We start from the raw sequence: 20,363 nt of genomic DNA, 5'->3' as shown, positions 1-20,363 counted from the left end.
AACAGTTGTATAATATTTTGTTGTAAGAAAAAAATGCAAAAATTGTATTTTTGGTTTTGCAACTTAAATAAAACAATATGGGACAAATCGTGTTCCCAATCGCCAGAGTGCGACCACAACTCTTTTTTCCACCGATACCGAACATTTCATCTGTGTGTTTTGGCACTCCAGGAAAGTTCTCATAAATGACAAAGACGCATATATGACTCCTTAGACATGTGTACGTTTTTAGTCCTTTTTGGAGACCACTCAAGTCCTTTCCACCAGCCTTCTGGTTAGAATATCGGCCAAATGTTTCGATCTACCGTCATATTAGTACAGATCGTCATCACTGTATTTAGCAATACAGAAAAAGCAAAATAGCGTCTCCTCTGGTTTTGCAGAAACAAGAATAGCTGTGCTTGATGAGCTCTTGATCCATTACGTACAGTACTTTCTTCCAAAAGCATAAACACAAACACAGCCTCCATGCTGCCGCCACACAAACCTATCGAATGTCGTGTAATGCTAGTCCGAGTTCAGTTCTTAGTTTAAACAAGGCGTGCACTCACTTCAGTAATGAAAGGTGTGTGTACAACAAACAACCGCAGTGAGTGCTGTTTGTTAGTATGGTTGTCATGCTAACCGCAGTATGTGTGTACAAAGCCTTAGTGATGTACAATACAATAATTATAATATGTTATAATATATGTACATATTAACTTATTATAAATCATGTTTTAATTAAAAAAACCACAATGCAAAGTTAATGCCTATATCCATACCTTTAGAATGATTCTCAGGTAGTCTACTGTGCAGGAGACAAACTTACGGCAAAAAAAACAGTACATAGTTAGACACTCACGCTTGCTCTGCTGCACGCATGTCCTGATTTTCAGAACTCCCCTCAATGAAGTATGTTATTAAAATCTACTGCTGAATCTGAACTGATCTGACTTCTCATAAGGCTATAAGGCGGATTGGTGGTCCAGTGGTTAAAGAAGGGGGCTTGTTACCAGATGGTTGCCGGTTCCAGCTCACATCACTGTGTGTGACCCTGAGCAGGTCACTTAACCACATTGTTCTCTGTCCTTCAGATGAGACTTCAAACAGAGTTCCTGTTGTAAGTGACTGCAGCAGCAGTTGTTCACCTCCTAGCCTCTGTAACTCGCTTTGGATAAAAGAGCCTGTTATATGACTCATTAATAATAACAAGAAAGTTTATTTAACATGATATTAAATAAAATACTTAATTGAACATAGTTTGTTAATGTCAAACCCTGGGTTTTGATGTTAAATAAGTAGCTGCATGGACAACTCCTATTAGTGAAACAACAGGTGTTTTATGACTTACTCATGATGTGCCAAAAAGTGTGGTCAGTTCAGAGCAGGACTGTTCACATATTTGGTCATTTCAAGATACCTGATGAGACGTTCTGAAACCAAGGACTAGGCGCAAAACCATTTTACAGTCAAACAAATTATTATCAACAAATACATCAGAATATGCCGGTAATAAACATGCTTCCTTAAAAATAAAAAAATAATAAAAGCGGTGGCACAGAGAAAATAGTTTCAGATCCCTCTCAAAACTAAATGGAATGTCTCTGAGATGAGATGCTCTGAAGATTAACTCCATAGTGAAAGAAGGGTGGCTTTTTTGTCCTTGTATATGTAGCAAGGACTCTCCCTGCACCCGAATAACAGAAATTAGAGCAGAACTCCTTGATGGCTCACTGCTAAATTTTTCTAAACACAGTCGTATTCACTCAGAGCTCTTGTAACAGGTTTTAAATGTGTGCTATTGACAGACGCATTGTCTTATTTTGTTAGAGCTAGGATATCCACATGTTACTTGTGTTCAATTGCACTGTGTGTGGGTGTGTATGCATGTGCATGATTAAAGGGGAGAAAAAAAGTAGTAGGCAGCATGAGTCAAACTGGAGCTGCTTTCTTCTTAAAGTGAAAATATACTGGAAGAACATTAATATCTCTGCATTTGTTAGCCCAGCATTGGCCCCAGGGTGGAATGTAATTGCTTCATGAATTAGCTCAGCTTTTTAGCTGCTATTGTCTCACCTGCTGAACTCTTTGACTCGTGTTATTATTCTCCATGTGAAAACACATCTTAATGCCACAAGAGCAATAACACCCCCTCTTTCCCTGGTTTCAATAGATGTAGCAACATGGACAGCCAGTTTAGCCATCCTGCCACTTTGTTTGCTAACATTATCACTAAGTTATAAAATGGCAGGAATAGAGGGAGTAATCTCATTGGTTAACAGGTGTTCCAACCTATGCCATACCTGCACAGCTTGGAACTTTGTCCTGAGAGAAAAGGGGGTTAGAACATGGTCCAGTGCTTGACTATTTCTCACTGTCGTCTCACCGTCCCCCACCACCACCACGCCCCCCCCCCCCCACTCAATTTTTTAAAATGTAAAGTGTATTTATTTAACCTGGATAGAAATCTAGAGAGGGTCCTGGCAAGAAAAGACAGCAAGAAATTTATTTTTCTCTCTCCGCAGTCAGAGGACCTGGGTGCCTGCGCTCAGTTCGAGTCCAGCAGGAATGCCCGCAACATGAACGCGAGTGCCAGCTGCGTGTTCCCGGAGTTCACGTTGCGTAAGCCTTCCTCGGAGACGGACATCGAGAACTGGGCGTCTAAGCACTTCAACAAGCACACACAGGGGCTGTTCCGCCGTAAGGTCTCAATCGCCAACATGCTGGCCTGGAGCAGTGAACCGATCAAGAAGCCCATGATCATGACCTCCGACCGGGGTGTCAAGAAGGAGGCCGTGGAGATCTTCAAGCTCATCCAAATGTACATGGGAGACCGGCGGGCCAAGACGGACCAGCTGAACGTGGCTCTAGAGATCGCTATCAAGGGCTGGAGTGTGCAGGGGCTCAGGGACGAGCTCTACATCCAGCTGTGCCGCCAGACCACAGAGAACTTCCGTTACGACAGCCTGTCACGTGGCTGGGAGCTTATGGCCATCTGTCTGGCTTTCTTTCCACCCACGCCAAAGTTTCACTCCTACCTGGAGGGCTACATCTATCGGCACATGGACCCCTTGAACGACACTAAAGGTAAGGAGGGGTAGGCAGTGGGGAAGGGGCTCTTTTGACCAACATTGCAACTAAAAGGAGTGTCATTCAGAATTAATTTATTAATTGACTGCTGGGATACACTGGGTGGGTGGGAGGAGTGGGTTTGGGGTACTCCAATGGGTAGAGCTGGAATACTCTCACACTCTGACAGACAGGCCTGTATGGCGTTCCAGTGTGTACACATGTGGGTATTGCACTGGAGTGAGAACCACTCAATGTGACACAGAGCCACAGCAAGATCCCACTAGACCATTGACTATTGTGAGTTAAAATGTAATAAAGAAAATTATGGGCTGTGTGTGTTTTTTTTTTTTTTTTGTGTGTAAATCAGACTGACTGGAGCAGTTCTTACTTTATATTTCCTATGCTTTGTGCAGAACCTGCACACTAGCTGCTGAAGCCCCTTGTTAAGTAAAGAAGTCAGGTTTCTGAGGCTCTAGAACACTGCGTTTGCTGAACACATGAATTGTTAAGTATGAGCTGCCAATTAACTCGCACCAGACGAGAGGATGATGTGCTGCAGGAATTTTAACTCTAAGCATGATTTGCACAGGACAAAAAACAGGTGTCCTCAGAGCTGGTCAAAAGCAAAGGACGTCTAGTAACCTCCTAGACGTGGATTCAGTTTTTTTAATCAAGTTGGTAAATTCTAAATGAAATGAGATGTTGTGGCCAGAGAAGGCATTTTTGTTCATGATCTGTAAATAATGAACCGGGTTTAAATAACTAATTTTGTTCTTCCTTCTTTTCCAAAGGCTAGAATAACCACAGTTCACTACCTATGTAAAGCGCTTTGTGATGGTTGTCCACTATGAAAGGCGCTATATAAAAATAAAGATTATTATTATTATTATTATTATTATTATTATTATTATTATTATTATTATTATTATTATTATTATTGTGTCCTTTGAGTGATATGTATTTCCATACATGTCTTCAAATGCACTGTTAAAAGCAATCATTTTTTAAGAGTCACCAGTTATGTTTTGTATTTTCCCCGTCCCCAATTTGGTTATGCCCAGTCATAGTGTTTTACTGAACTGTAGAATCTCAGTACAGATCGTACCAGTTTTAATATTGTTATGGTATATTGTGAAGGCTAGTATTGCTTTGAGGCTAATACCCTGGAAATACTATATCAATTATAACATAACACTGACATGGTCGATTAGCACAGGAGTAAAAAGACACAGGATGTCTGAGTTTAAAATTTTACAGAAGGGTGCCTATGTCCTGTCAAATAGTCAGAGGATCTCAGAGGAAATTATTGGGGATAAAAAGAAAATGAAGGTTCGCACAGGACTAAATTTCACCGATGTTGGTAAAATTCCGAAGCCACTTGATTATGTGGGGATTTTTAGTCCCGTGCTTTCTAACGAGGTGTGAAAAGGCAGTAATTGTTTTGTTTCCTTGTTGATGTCAGGGGCGCACCCTCTCAACACTTGATTTACCACGGGCAGCTCTTTAAATCCCATTCAAGACTCTTAAATGGGTTTGAAAAGACTGCAATGGCTAGTCTTCAGTAGAAGTTTTCTTTTTTAAATTGTGAGCTACAACCACTGAAATGAATGGACGAACTTAATTACAGCTGCGGCAGGGTATGTCCAGAAGCTGTCTGGATACTGTGTGACTGGATGGAGAGGCACTGAGGTTCTGTCATAATCTGAACCCTGCCTGCAGTACTACTGCAATGGGTTACATCTATCTCCACATGTACCCCCTATCTCAGCCCAATCTCTCTCTCTCTCTCTCTCTCTCTCTCTCTCTCCCCCCCCCCCCTCCGTCACCTGTCTCCTATTCTCCCTCCTCTCTCCCTTCCTCTTCTCATCTCACCCTCTCACGCTACCAGAAAATATATTTTTGATGTTCTTTAGAGCATGCACCGTTTTTTATGAAAGCAAAATTATACCTTTGCTAACTAGTGTTTAAAAACTAGTCAAGGCACACTAGAATCCTAAAATGAACCTATGTATTTCACAAAATAATGGTGCACATTGAAATTTGGAATAAGAGAAGCTTTAATAAATCAGTCCTTTGTATCCCTCTGTTCTATCCTTTCTCTTTCTTCTGAGTTTCTCACTATCCTCCCTTTCAAACTCTCTCCCTCAGTCTCTCCCCCTCCTTCCTCTCGTATTCAAACACTTTCTATTCATCTCTCTCTCTTTCTTGCACTTTCGTACCTCTCTTCTCTCTCTCTTGTATTCAAACACTTTCTGTTCACCCCTCTCTCCCTTGGTCTCTGTTGTCCTTTCCTCCCCCTCTCTTCAGTGGAGCTGACCTTTGCCCTGTGTGGGTATAGTGGGGTGACAGGAAGCTGAACGCAGTAACAGGAGGTGGTATTGTTGCACTGAATTTTCAGAGTCTGATGAGTATGAGACTCGGTGAACTTTTTGGATTGATTTGCTCGTTGGCTGCACTGGTGTTTCTGCCCGTCTCCCTTGTTTACTACGGTTGAGCTGTGGGAGGGAGGTGGAGCTGAGATACTGTGATAGACGTTCGTACACATACACCCATGTACAGACGCGCATGTACAGACACAAACACAGCTAAATACAAACATGCAGTCAGCCATGAGCCTGCAGCACAGCAATCTTTGTACAATATTTAGACAGCAATACATTGAAGAAAGAGTCATCTGAAGAGTTTGCCTACTTTAATTTTACAGTTTTCAATTCACTGGTCAGACAGTGTAATTGTTTCAATTCCTGGATGAATGCAGGATTTTCCTCAGGCTCAGGGTGTGTCCACACTTGGATGTGTATACTGTATTTGTGGAATTCCAAACTGTAATTGATACAGTAGATACTGCCTGCCTGCTCCAATAAACTGGTTCAATGCAAACCGCTGTACAGACACCTTCACGACAGGTCTGTGCTGTACTGGGCGATTGAATGGAAGCTGCATCTTGGATTTGAAGTTTGTTTAATTTTATTTTAGTTTCACTGGAACCCTGTTTTTAAAAGGTGGAATAGATGGATTTCCACAGTGGCATGTGACAAATGTGCTTTAAACATTACAGTGATACATCTGAGACTTCATGCTAGTGTGAATATTTAAAATTATTTACATTTTTGTTTAAATCAACAGTATTGTTCAGAATTAAAAGCAATCTTAGGGCTTTGTCAAAGTACTGAAAAACCCTAATAAAAGTTTTCCAGACAAATTCATTGTGGTTAACTTTTACATGGGTAAAAGTCAGACAGAAGATCGATGGAGGGATTAAAAACAGGGGGCCACTCTTTGTTCTTTGTTTATCTGTTGTGCTTCCTTGGTACAGTAGATTTTGTTTTCTTTTTGTTTGTTTGGTCATCGTTTCATTTGTTCCCCAGTGAACCAGCACATTAGAGATCTCCTGGAGGCGAAAATCAAGAGGAGGCAGAAACCGCGAAAGAGAGGCAGGCCCCACAGTGAGGAGACTGAGGGTAGGGGTCGCTCTCTGGCTTCTTGTGTGGGTCGGCAGCCTTCTCGCCAAGCCGTGTGCGTCCCTGACTCTGTCCATCTGCGTGTGCCGCTACGAGAGTTTGTGTGTTGCTGTGTGTGTGTGTTTGTGTATGTGGTGTCTATTTCAGTGTTTCGCTTAGTTTGTGGGAGTTTCTGAGCGTCAGTGTTCATGCGTCATCTGTTTCTCTATCTCTGGCTGTGCATTTATGTGTGTGTCACTGAGATTTATATCTGATGTTTGTGTGTGTGTCTGTGATTTTTTTGTTTCAGTGTATAGCTGAGTTTTGTGAGTTGCTGTGTGTGTGTGTGTGTGTGTGTCTGTGATGTCTTTGTTTCAGTGAGTTTGTTTCAGTGTCTGTCTGAGTAGCCCGGTGTACTGTATGTGTGTCTTTAGTTATTTTATTATTACGCTTTTTGTCTGTTTGTTTATTTGTGTGTGCGCTAGTAAGTTAGTAACTGCTATGTGTCAGAGTTTGTGTTGCTGTACATGTGTATGTGTTTGTAGGTCTCTGTGTGTGTATATGTGTGAGTTTGTTAATTTAAGTGTGTGTTTGTGCAGCTGTGTTTCAGTGACAGTGCTGTGCAGGGGCCCTCCTGTGAGCTGTGTGTGTGTCAGTGACAGTGCTGTGCAGGGGCCCTCCTGTGAGCTGTGTGTGTGTGTGTGTGTTGTGCAGGGGCCTTACTGTGTGCCTGCCCACCTCACTCCTGTTGCCTCACTCCTCTACTGAAAGCATTGCGCATCTCTCAGGGTTCTGTCCTGTAGCATTACTGAATCTGTTTTATGTAATTTCTTAAATATGAAAAATTCCTACTTATGTTCTCTTGTTCTACTCTCTCCATATGATTTAATTTCCCCTGACTTTTCAACATTTAAAAGTTTTATTACCGTATTTTGTGAAAACTAGAATATGAATTTGACCTGGACATTTTAATTCTTCTGTATTTTACTGTTGGCAGCTTCTGGGTACTGTTCCTGTAGCATTATTTGCTTTATCTGCTGGTTGTTGCTTGGTTTGTCTCAGGAGGATGTACTCAAGGTATCCTCAGTCACTTTTGCATGTATAGCGGACAGCCAATCAAAGGGCATGATTTTTGCCAGCCATGATTGAATTTATGATATTCTGTTCTAGCCACTGTGACTTTCCCTGATGTTATTTTTTTTCATGGGCAGACAGTTATTCACTGGGGACATGCATGTTATATGGACACACCTTGTGCTAAACAAGTATTTTTTTCTTCTCCATCCTGTACAATGCTGTGGTATGAATAACACCTTTTAATGTGAATGCAGCAAGTGATGTTCAGCATTAGAAGTTTCTAGTTCTGTTAAGAACTAGAAATTGGCCAGGGTGTCCTCGGCTCACTGCACACCATCAACCCCTGTAGACTGGCTGGGCGCCTGCGGGCTTGCCTGTAAGCTTGCCTGTAAGCTGCCCAGAGCTGTGTTGTTCTCCGACACTGTAGCTCTGGGCTGGCTGCTTGGCGGGCCTGCAGAGTGAAAAGATGCGGTTGGTTGACTGCACATGTTTCGGAAGACATCGTATGATTGTCTTCGCCACTCCCGAGTCAGCGCAGGGGTGTTAGTGGTGAGCTGAGCCTAAATATAATTGGACATTCTAAATTGTTAGAAAAACAGGGTAAAATTAATTGCCAACTACTAAATTAAAAAAAAAAAAAAGAAAAAAAAAGAAAAGAGCTGTGCATGTCACTTGAGTGTCACAAACGAACACATAGCAGGGCGTGGTGACTCACGGTGCAACGCTCTACAAGGGCAGATAGTTCAAGAGCTCTCAGACTTTCTGATAGTTTCACATGTGTCTCACTCTCAAACCTTTAGTCTCACATTGATGACACAAAAAGCCCTTGTGATGAACTAACTAGAAGCATCTTATGATGGTATTTAGTAGAGAACATATTCCTATGAACTGTGCTGAGCTCAAACATTTTAAAAACAAATTTCAAGAACCTGATGAGAAATGGAAACAAAATAAGAATTGGAAACCAAATACCATGAATGATATATATGTGGGTGAATTATTTAATTTTGTACGCCTATTTATTCTACCTTTAACTAAGGGTTAACATGGTTAACTTTCAGTCACTGGACACACATACTGTTTTGGTACTGAAATAGCCATGTAGTAAATACATTTAGATTTCAACGATCATTACTTTAAAGATTGAAACACAAGTATTGACTCCAGGCAGTAATGATTACAGTATAATCACTAAGGGTGTAATAGTTCCCTAAATTTTTAAAAATATTTTCAACAGATATGCAGGCCAAATATAGGTGTTAGCTGTAGTACGGTGTGGAACAATTGATTTCATAATGAAATGCTTCACACATACCTGCCTACATAGTCTTATATACATGCTGCAGCAGTATATGAAACAGTGACAGAGGGTGTTGGATGTTTTTTGTGGTTTGGTTGCAAACGTTCCCAGTATGTGAAAGTTTAAACATGATTAATAAAGCTTAAATGTTTAAGAAATTAAGAGGAAATGAACACCCTAGAACTACACTGTAAAAAACTATAGGTGAAATTAAATGTGCTAGCATAGCCAGGCGCATAAAAAACGAAGCAGTATGACGTAAATCCCCACTACTGTTTTTCCCTTTGAAACTGGGGCTGCCAGTTCACTCACTTTATCAAGAAAACAAACCAGTCCTCAATGACAGATTCAGGAAAAGGCCCTTTCTGTATAATTAGCACAGTATCGGATTTGGATATTCAAGAGTTAACTTGTGGACCTAGTGCAGCTGGCATGACTGTCTTTGGTCAGGGCGGAGGACTGCGGCTCTAAGCTCCTAAATATATACTCTGTTAAACTGTGCACATTGCAGCCTCTGAGTCAGGCTTCTTTACAGGAACATGCTGTACAAAGGGCTTTACCATTATTCAAGAGCCGGTCACGGATACCCACAATCCCCATACCGTGTCTGTGGCATCTCCTTTACCCAGCTTTCTATAAAACCCAGTCTGTAATACTGTCCAAGCAGGGCTTGTTCTATTAAAGATGACAGCTCTGCTTACTGGAACAGTCAGACATATTTATATATTTTGTTACTATCAAAAAACAAAACATGACTGGAAACTTGGTTTGTGGTCTTGAGAGCAATGGCTGTGGCTAGCCATTTCGGATGAGTAACATTTTACATTGTACAGTTTTCTCTTTTTACTGTATTCTCCATTAATAACTATCCGCAAAATATAGGTTTAGAGGAAGCTGCGCTGTCCTTCATACATGGTGTTAATGGTAACCTGTTCAACAAAGACATTGTGTACCGCTGATTTTTATGAAGGCAGGTGTCAAAGGAACTGTGTTTCCACTGCCTGCTGTTCCTGACCTCCGGAGAACCCTTCAGCATCTTTGTCAAGCCTGCAATTAGAACTGGTTCCAACACCAGCTTAGTTCCCCTCTTTGAAGTCCATGGAAAGGGAAGTTGCTTCTTGTTACAAGTTTGTATGTGAGGTTTCCCATCTCATGCAGGTTGGGTTCTATCTGCTGAAAATGTGCAAAATTATTTCTGTTATAGTACCAGGCACCTAGCTCACCATGTGTGTTCTATGCACGGATGACATCTGTACACGGGATAATAAAACATACTGGAATTTAGATATTAACAGTGATTGATTTCTGATATGTGATTTACAATGCACAGTACAAGCGATACAAATGGCATATGAGGCCTGCATCATCCTTGTTGGCTCCCTGTGTTGATGTTGTAATTAGCCTGCTTTCAGTGAGTAGAAGATGGTTTCTGTAGCTTCCTGAAGGTCGTGGAAGTCTGTTTATTTTAGAGCTTATTCGTTATAGCTGGCAGCCCAGCTCTGTAACAAGCACCACCTTGCTGTGCAAAGATTTCATTCTCCAAATACAAAAATCATTATTCACCACCCATGAGCACAGGGCCTGTTTTTTTTTTTTTTGGATGATGATTATGCAGTGTGAATCCTGCTTTTGCAACAGAGGCAGTGTCAATATGATCCCTGTTAAATAAACTGACTGCTGCAGTCGTACTTCCTCACTCTTGTAAGTAAGGCTGTTCTTTCAATCAGGAGCTAGTTCAATAGAACACTGGATTGGGGACGCCCGACAGAGTAACAGTTTCTGGGGATGTATATGGGTCTGTCTCTCTCTTCACACACCCACTCTTCCAGCTGTACTGTATTCCACACTTGCATTTTTGCATATGTCTGGAAAGCTGCTTGTTACATTGTGTTGAAACTTGACATTTACATAATTTAGCAAAAGTTAATGGGGATATATGTGGGCATGTGTCTGTGACTGTTTGCACATCTGGCCGTCTGTATAGTATGCCAGAATTGCATTTTTCCATATATCCGTATTTATATTTAGAAAGTCATTGGGAGTATCAGCTAGTAGTGATATATGGAGGGGTCTTGTCCGTACTGGTTTCACCACCACCTCTCCCTTTGGTTCTGGAGACGGCAGCGATGGCTCCTCTCCCTTTGTTGCTGGAGACAGCAGCGATGGCTCTCCCTCTAGCACTGGAGATAGCGGGGCTTCTCCCTTTTGCGCTGGAGATGGCAGCGATGGCTCCTCTTCCTCTGGCGCTGGCAACGGCAGCAATGGCTCCTCTCCCTCTGGTGGGACCAGAGATGGTGGAACCCCTCCCATATCTACAGCCAGGTAATTGAACACCATGGCTGCGCTGTCTGTGAGGGACGCTGGGTAGTGTTGCTGTTCCCAGGTCTCCCAACGCTCCCCATCTTGGGCCCACAGCATGTTAATCGCCTCTGGAAGGTCCCTTACCATTCACCCTTCAGGGCCTGTTAGCCAGTCCCAGATTCCCCTGGATGTTGGCCCTCGAGCGAGCGGGGTTTCTTCCACCGATGCTAGATGCTCGGGCTCCTCCCTCTCCTGCCATAGAGGAGGTTGGTCGGGTGCTACATGCCCGACCTCGCCAACAGCAAAGCACCACTCCTCACCCTTCAGGCAGGTGAGGCAGACATCCGGCGTGGAAGAGACAGCGCAGGACCTGCGACCGGCCGCTGCTTCCTCCGACCGCTTCTTCCCATTTTTAATTTTTTAATTTTTTTTTTATTTTCAAAACCAAAAAAACTCCTTATGTTGCGAAAATTAAAAAAAAGTTCACCTGCCGTATTCCTGGTCTGACACTTGGTGGCGCTATAATCCCACTTCTGGACAAGGGTGGCTTGCAGTGGTGACGTCAGACCAGAAACACAGACTCCAAACAGTAAGGCATGGCGGGGCAAACTGAGACGCTACAGCGTCCAGCGTTTTATTAAATAGTAAACAAAAGATTTAAACATACACAAAATAAAAGGGCACAAAGGCCAAACAAACAAATAGTAAACAAATTGTATGCTGGTTGCAAAACCAGAATATGTAGCAATTGTTTGTTTCTTTTTTACCCAGACTTACGTCTCTCCTCTTACACTCCACCCTGAGCGCAGACAGCTGCCGGCTTTTATATTCTGGCTGAGGGGTTAACTAGCTATTAATTAAATTACCTTATTACCCATCGGCTGTAGTCTGCACGAGATTAATAAGGATGCGTGACTGTCCGCTAGTTAAATAATCAGTAGCTGATCAGTCACGCATCCTCACAAGGTTTTTAAAAATAGAAACAATATACAAAATACGTCTTTTCACCGTCACATTTACACATATAAATCATAATACAAAATAATAATAAACAAAGGGGCGGGGCAGTCCACCACAGACCACCGCAACTGACATGTGCTTAATCTAAGAGTATCTCTGCACACCCTTAGCGGCTACTTTGCCTCTGTCTGGCGTGGCACACCAAAAGGATAGTTTACCCACTTGTTTTTTTTAACCACTACACCACTGGTGCACTTCATATGAGCACAAGAATATCAGTAAATTGTCAGGCTGGTTCTTGAAGGATCCCAGTGATTCAACATTTTGTGTCCAGAGGGCCAGCCCTGCTGTGCGACGCCCTGTCTGCCCGGATTAGTTTCTGAATGTAACATCCATTGCAGGCAGAGCAGCAGTGCTATCTGAAGTTAGCACATGGCTTGCCTGCCTGCTGTTGGATCTGCCCAAGGTGCTCGTTCCTACACGGTTGTGGCGCTCTGCCAGGCTTAACCCCTTAGCCTACATTGTGTGTCTTGATAATTAACAAATACTATAATGTTTCCATCTCCCGCAGCTCCAAAACCACACAGCCTCCCTCAGTCTCTGCACTAGACCACACTGCCTCCCAGTCCCTCAGCTCTAACCACTAGACCACACTGTCTGCTGGGGGACAGAAAGCTGTTAATCGTAGTAGCTGGGTTTGAGTATTGTTTAAGTTAATATGTTGTGTTCTCATTATAAAAGGTGCCATCTTGTGCTGTTTGGGTGAAAATTGATTTTGTTTTTTTACTTTAGAATTGCGTCTGTGTTTTGTGCACTGGAAGACATCAATACACAAGAGAAGATGAGCTGGAACAAATCCTTAGCGATGATTGGTTGATTTCTCTTATGTGATTTAGTAGGTACTGTTCCCCAGAGACACCCTGTTGGGGTGCAGTTTCATGGGTATGATGTAGAACTGTAAGAAGCTGAGTCAGTGTTTACTTAACTTTGTCTCTTCTAGTTTTCCCTCTAGAATAGTAATTGAGTGTTTTTAAGTCCTGGGTGATTCATGGGTGTCACACAAGGCTTAATTGCCTAACATTTCAGAGTGCCTCTCTTTCTCATCTCTCAGGGCAACTGGGTCTGTCTGCAACCTTAGGATAAACTAATGACCTCCACCTGCTGGTGAAAAGTAGAAAAGGCGCAGTTTTGAAGTCACCACGTGTTAGTGTGGGAGAGTGCTAGTGTGTTTCTCGTTTTAGTTGCTCACTGTTTTCTTACATTACTTAGCTGTTATTTAAACTAAGTCAAGTGAGCAGTAATGTGCAAAGCTGGACGATGGCCAAACTCTGGGGAAGCGATTTTCGCCAGTGAACGGATCCCAGCAGCTGATCTGACAGGTCCAACTGGATGTGATGATGTGTAGGAATTACCCCAGTGAATCTGCACTGTTGCAGTGCCTGTGCTGTATTCGCTGTTGCGTCCCGGCACTGAAATCCGTGCCGATGGATTTATTACTTGTCCCAGGCTGCTGCTCACTGGGTATTTTATGGGCGTTTTAGTTGGGGAGATCAACAGATCAGGGTCTTTACAGCACGCAGCTGTGTTTCATTTTTATTTGCTCGTGTCTGTAGAGCTGATGGATGGCAGGGGGTGTTCAGGTCAGGATTGCAGTGCGCTCTTTCACTCACTCACTGGCAGAGTTTTGAGGAGAATCTCTGATGTTGCCAGACTGTATCAGCCTGTACCTAACCTTTTACACCTGTACGTTCAGAGTCATCCACAATTTATAATAATAATAAAGGGCAGAGCAGTTTATAATGGAATTCCTTGCTTCCTGTGCTTGCCCAGATTTTTATTACGTGAGGGTAGCTGTCATTTACTTCATGCTAATATTGGACTCCAGAATAAAATTAGATAATAGTTGTGTGAACCAGCCAAGATGTAGCTTTGCTGTAACATATAAGCCTTTAGTGCTTTTCCTCTAGGTAATTGATTTCCTACTGACCCGGTGTTGATGGCTGAAGTGTAATGCTGGCTTCTGGGATCAGCCTATTTGCTGCCTCCTTTGGGCATCAGCACACACAACAGAGACAATGCTGGCTCCGGAGATCCACCAAAGTGCGGCCTCCCTAGCGCCTCAGCATGGCAACCATCTGGAATGGGCACTTTGCAGGGGTCATCAGGTGGGCATCTCCCGTTCCCTGTGTTTTGTCGACAAGCCTACAATACCTCAGGAGGGCCTGACAGTGATGCTGGTGTCCCAGCAACCCTCCCCTCCACCTCCCACCCAACCCAACCCAGTTTACTTACTTTAGCCATCCATTCCTTTTCATTGATGTTAACTTCATCCATCACCTCTCTTACCCTGCTAAGGCATTGTGGAACTCACAGCCACTTCCTAATGTATGAACTAATCAAGGCTTCCAGTCTCTCTACTGTTGACAGGCCACAGCAACCTTGGAAGAAGATCAAACTGGAAGCACCAGACTTTAAGCATGCCTGGTAGTTCACTACTGTCGATCCTCTTCAGCCCTTGCACTGCCTGCTGTCTCACCTCTCCCTCTTGGACTATCCTTTAAATCCCTGTTGTACCACCCCCAAATCTATGGGGGCTTTTCTGACACTTTTGGAATGGCCTAACCATCAATGTAGAACACCTTATCCACTACTTTACCTTTGCTGATGGAGATACTTCTCGACTGGGCAGGCTTGAACTGCATACGTGCCTATCTGATGTTATCTGCTAGTTTGCCAAGTAACCAATTGTTGTAGGCTACCGTTGTAGTCATGGTGGTCATGTCGTCCATGTGGTCTCTAAGTGGTTGCAGATGTTCTCCCCCCACTACCCATTTTGAGGCCCAACTAATTGCTTCTATTGCCATGGTAAAGGCCAGTGGAGAAATGGTGCAACTCAAACGCAGCCCAAAGGAGCTTATGTGGCACTGGCCCATATACATATGAATTAGCTAAATCCAGAAATGTTACGTGAAGGTCCTTCTCTTTTTATGCAGAATGAATCTATTGATAAATTGTTCATCTACAATAGTGCCTTGCTCAATATGAGTGAACCCATATATGTCCTTATAGCTCTAGCTTGCTGAAGAAGATGACAAGGTTATTTTCTGGCTAATTGATCACACCAATACTGTAGTAAATGTATTACAAAATTGTTCATTAAGGCAAGATTTAAGAAGTGTTTGTGGTATAGCTCTCATAAAAAAAAAAAAAAAAAAAGGATTTCAGCTTTGGAACCACCAGAGCTCTTTCTCCCCATCATTAAGATACACAGGCGACCAAAGTAATGTACTAATCCCCTGTGGCAATAACTTGTGTTCTATAATTGCTTAGTGCCGGTTTGAACATGGGCTTTTCACGTTTTGAATATTCTTTCAGAAATGAAACAGGCTGCTTAACAAAAGTATAATATAACAGCAAAAACAAGTCTCTCGGGAGTAAAAATAGCCCCCCTTCTAATCACCTATTAAAGAAATGAGACTTAAACCCTCTTCATTAGAGTAGAATGCAAGTTACTTATTTCAGCCGTCATTTGTGCACAAGGCTACGATTTTGGAACGGTAATTTTTTGTACATTTCATGATGCAGGAAAAAAACAAGCATTCACGGAAAGGTCACCAAATAATGTAGTTTTAGTTCCGTCAACATACACAAAAGCTTTTAAATAGTACACCAAAACCAGTAATATAAAGACTATTGCTTTAGAGTACTGACAAGTTCAAATGTTACTTTAGAGTACAAAACTTAAAGGCATGGGTATCCACAGAATTAATTGGGGGGTGGGGGGGTGCAGCGTGTTTATAACTAGTCTGGTAGCATGGTTTTGTATTGCATAATAATTCTTCTAAGCTTCATTTACATTAACAACTCGGATGAAAAACAATACTTTATTAGGGTATAGATGCTCAGAAATCATATCATGCGAAGGAGTAAATTACAAAAAAAAAAAAAAAAAAACTTTGCACAGTGGAGCTTTGAGAGAGTAGCTCATACCCAAATGGCAATGAACAGTGGTAACCCAAGCCTCCATATTGACTCTGATTATCAAATTCAGACTAACAAATGCCAAGAAGTACAGAGTAACATTATTTAAACTAATTAGTAATAAGGTACCTTACTGGTCGGGGTTTCTTTGTGCTCTTGGTTGTTTGAATGTGTGCGTTCTTTAACGTCACGCTGCCTTTCCACCATCTATTTACATATTTGTTCTTGGCCAATTTTTTTTTGTCTAAAAAAGATGACTGTATATTGAATTTTGTTTTGTGAACTTTAGCAGACATACCTCATTGGTTTTTGCATAAAAGTCTTAGAATTTTTTTGTTTAAATATATAAATTTGTCTGCTTTCTTTAGACTTATATGGCATACAGAAAGAAAAGCTATATGGTGACCTTTCAATTTTATAGTTTTAAAACATTTCTTTACATCTATTCTTTGAAACAAAACAAAAAATTCATGTCTTCTGGCAATATATTAAGATATAACAAATTATATGCAGTAAAAAGCAGTGAGTAAGGGTCAGTCAGCACACAGGTTTCCTACAAGAAATCAGTTTTTAGCAATTCAGAAATGTTCTCTATATCTACGTGCCTCATAGTTACTCTGTGTTCTAAATAGTGTTAGCCCAGTCCATCATTTTTTACCACTTTTTACACTTGCAGGCAGCACATTTCGTGTTGACATAGTAGCAGGATTTCTGAGCACTGCTTGCTGTAGAGTGGTCTTTTTTTTTGCATGTACAGGATATTATCACTCCTTTTGATCAATTCAACTTCCTCTGTGTGATCGAGGATGTTTTTCTAAACAGAATGAGGTTTAAAAAACATTTGGAAGCAAACTTTCCTTTCACTCTGGGCGCTGGCACCGAAAGTCAGAAGCCCTAATCTGTGAGTGTGTGTGTGTGTGTGAATAACTCATCTCTACATGTAAGAGAGGGTGGATGTCTCGGAGAAAATTAGAGGTTGTCTGTTTTTATTTGTTTATTTAAAAAAAAAAAAAAAAAAAATTAACCGAATATAAATAATATATTTACTTCAGCTCCACTCATTTACATGCTTGCTTACTCAGCTGCAAATCTCATTCACAGACCTACATAGCTGCACGTAAGTGCTGATTGCATACATAACCAAAAAAGTACAGATACTCGCAGATTTGTATTTTCAATTTGACGTATTGAATTTTTTATAAAAATAAAGGAAGTGTCTATGTCTAATCAATTGTGTTTTTGCACCCATTTCCAAGATTTCAGACTTTATTCAAATTCATGGTTTCCGTGGCCTCCGTGACAAAACAGTAGCCTTATTTATGCATTAGTTTTCTTTGCTTCTTTTTGCTAGTCATATGTAAATGATATGAATCATTATACGAATTCAAATGTGCATTTTTGCCACAGAAAATATTTGAAGCAGGAGATTTTATTTGAATATTCATCTATGTAATATAATTGCTTATTTGCTGAAGAAAGTTCCTCTTCCTGCCGAGCTCGTGTGCAGAGTATTGCATATTCTGTATTCTGTTAGATGTTGTGCTGAACTTGTGTTCTGTGTCCCTTTGAAACTGGCACAGACTACGGCTTATCAATTAAATCCCAGGACTGGCAGAATCCTGAAACCTACTGCCATCTTACATTAGGTCCTCTGTCAACTGCTTCTGCAGCACTTTGAAACGCCTGCCTTTTGATCATATCAATACTCCCTGTGTTGTGGAACTGCCTTTCAAGGTGGAGTAAATAGGCTGTGCAAAATGAAATAATCCAATCCCCCATGTAACATTCACAGTGTTTGGTTTCCATTTCTCATCACGTCCTTGACACTTGTTTTTAAAAAGTGTGAGCTCAACGTGCTTCATAGCAGTTTGTTCTCAACCAAAGATCATTGATGCGTGACTCTCTAGTTAGTTCCCCACAAGGGCTTTTTGCCTAAAATATGTTAGATTAAAGGTAAGAGAAGGAGACTAATTTGATGGTCTCACCTTCTGCAAGCTTTCTTGTAATGTCGTGGGATCGGAAGGGGCCCACCTTCAGCTGTGAGAAGTTGCTGCTTGAGGGAACTTAATTGAACTTTTGGGTAAAATATTTGTGCACTCTATTATAAAAGAAATTGTACTTGTTGTTTAGTACAGGGTGTGTGTGAAAATGTATATTGTACTGTATGCTTTAATGTTATAAAGCTGAGTCAGCCGGTGAAATCTTTATAGTCTGAAGACAGCTGAACTGAACTGAATTGAACTGCAAGCGAAGAAACTCCCTTCCCTTCCTCATCTTTGTGTCTGCTTTTCTTTTAGGGGTTGCCATCAGCACCTACGCCAAGTACTGCTACCGCAAGTTACAGAAAGCAGCTCTCACCGGGGCCAAAAAGGTAGGTTTGACCAAATCCAGGAATGTTACTTTCTACTCTTACATTCTACAGTGCCATAGTTAAGGGATAATGGCCATGCTTTTGTGGGTTGTGAGGTAATAATAGAACTCGGGAGTCCATAAATGAATTTGAATGAGGGAGTTTAACATTTGTTAGCTCTTTTTTTCAAGTATAACACACAAACATAGAATTATCTATCAGTTAGGTTTACAGAAGTAAGATAAGCTTCAACAAACTAATTATTTCATCTCAGCATTATTTTCTTGGTCAAGACATCTCACTTGCTGCAAAGCATGTCAGCCATTAAGTGAGGCACTAACATGAAACCAGGGATGGGGACAATTTATCTCTCCCTCTGCTTACCTGATAGGAAAGTTTAATGCAGAGTTGTTTAATTGACATATGTCAGTTACTTGGTAGTCCCTAATCTTTTCAAACCGAAGAAAGCCTGTATGGTTGATCGACAAGCTGAGAGTGTAGTAGGTGTGAACTGGCCACGTTGACGTACTGACGTTTCAGTCCCATTTCTACCCTTTAAACCAGCCACTTGTCGTGCTTTCATAAACTGAGAAGAGGTGATTACGGTACAGTCACCTGGATCTATTCCTGTCTCTCTCACTGATGACCATGCATGACAAGGAGAAAATTAAATCATTTGCCCACGCATGTCTTTCTGTCAGCTCTGACAGATGCCTGCCTGTGATCTAGAGAAGGTCGCACATCATACATTTCCCTGTAGTATGCACTCTCACAGATGACTGGGATTTTGAGACTTTGGGGAGTTAATAGATAATGATTCGTTATTAATGTTTCGTAATTTCATTAAAAAAGAACACAAGAGATTTGCATAGATTTGAAGTGCACGGTGAGAATCTAAGAGAACGGTCCCCCGAGTCCTGTTAAAAGAAACTCGCCTGGAGTGCTATTGGTGTGTAGGACAATATTGGTAATTACACATGACCACACACTGCTAAATCAGTGTCTTGTGACCAAAGAGGATCCTGTCAGTGAAAAGCAGTCCCGTGTGTGAGTGCCTGGTGTAGGGTTTTCACATGGAATTAACATGAGTATGACATGAGGTGCCTCTGTCTTTCTGTTCAAGTGCTGCTTTGTCAGCACAGCTTGAACCCATTGCTGTGCAGTTTCTGTCTCACAGCTGGCTACTTGCTGTACTTTTCATTTCCCTTTAACGCCTTTCATTTCCCAAGATTTTAAACCTGTTGGGATTGCTCTGTCCCCAGTACAGCAGCTCGAAATATATATTAGTTTTGATGACTTTTTTTTTAAGGATATAAGATGTATTGACTGTGGTTTAGGAAAAAACGATGCATCAGTGGTAACAAATGGAGGCATCGTCGCAGCCGTTTAAGATTTATGGAACTAATTTGCTAGCTACTGCACAGTCACTTGCTGTGTTATTTGTCCACTGTGTTTGTATTACCCACAGAGAAACCCCAGCAGAGGGTTGGCAAAAAGACTCCATTGCATAGCAATTTGATCCATTTCTATGAGGAGTTTAATAAGACACACCTGAGCTTGTTAGCTATACACTGGGGCTAATGAAGTCCATATGAAAACATGGAATGAGTGAAACTGCTATGATATAGGAGTTTGAGTTCCATCCCTGCAGCAGTATTGTTATAGAATTAAATGGTGGCGGTATTGAGATCTGTTTAGCTAATACAGCCCTCCTTTGACCCTGCAAGTCCAGCAGCACTGGTGTACAGTATAGCACCGAGGCACTGGTCCCTCCTGCTACACTACATACTGGAGGAGCGCTTTGGGGGGTTTTCTCTTCTGTGCCACAGCTCAGATGGTGGTAGATGGCTCCAAAAAATATAGCGTTATACATCCCGACATGTTGTTACAACTGTTTAAA

At 41.6% G+C, this 20,363-nt stretch overlaps 1 protein-coding gene across 3 annotated transcripts in view; it reads left to right on the top strand.

The window, feature by feature from the left end:
- The window catches only part of LOC121314262 (rho GTPase-activating protein 39-like), a 102,018-nt gene that overhangs the window by 72,708 nt on the left and 8,947 nt on the right, over positions 1-20,363 (top strand). For 2 of the 3 annotated variants that reach the window (XM_041247320.1, XM_041247319.1), the window contains 3 exons: positions 2,508-3,069; positions 6,423-6,515; positions 18,411-18,484. In XM_041247320.1, the coding sequence (XP_041103254.1) occupies positions 2,508-3,069; positions 6,423-6,515; positions 18,411-18,484 (729 nt within the window). The remainder of the gene's footprint in view (positions 1-2,507; positions 3,070-6,422; positions 6,516-18,410; positions 18,485-20,363) is intronic. The other variant, XM_041247321.1, reaches the window with a different exon arrangement.

This window comes from Polyodon spathula, chromosome 4 (genome assembly GCF_017654505.1).
Source record: "Polyodon spathula isolate WHYD16114869_AA chromosome 4, ASM1765450v1, whole genome shotgun sequence".
In the NCBI taxonomy this organism is placed as follows: domain Eukaryota; kingdom Metazoa; phylum Chordata; class Actinopteri; order Acipenseriformes; family Polyodontidae; genus Polyodon; species Polyodon spathula.
Note: the sequence above shows the minus strand (reverse complement) of the source record. Positions and strands in the feature narration are given on the sequence as shown.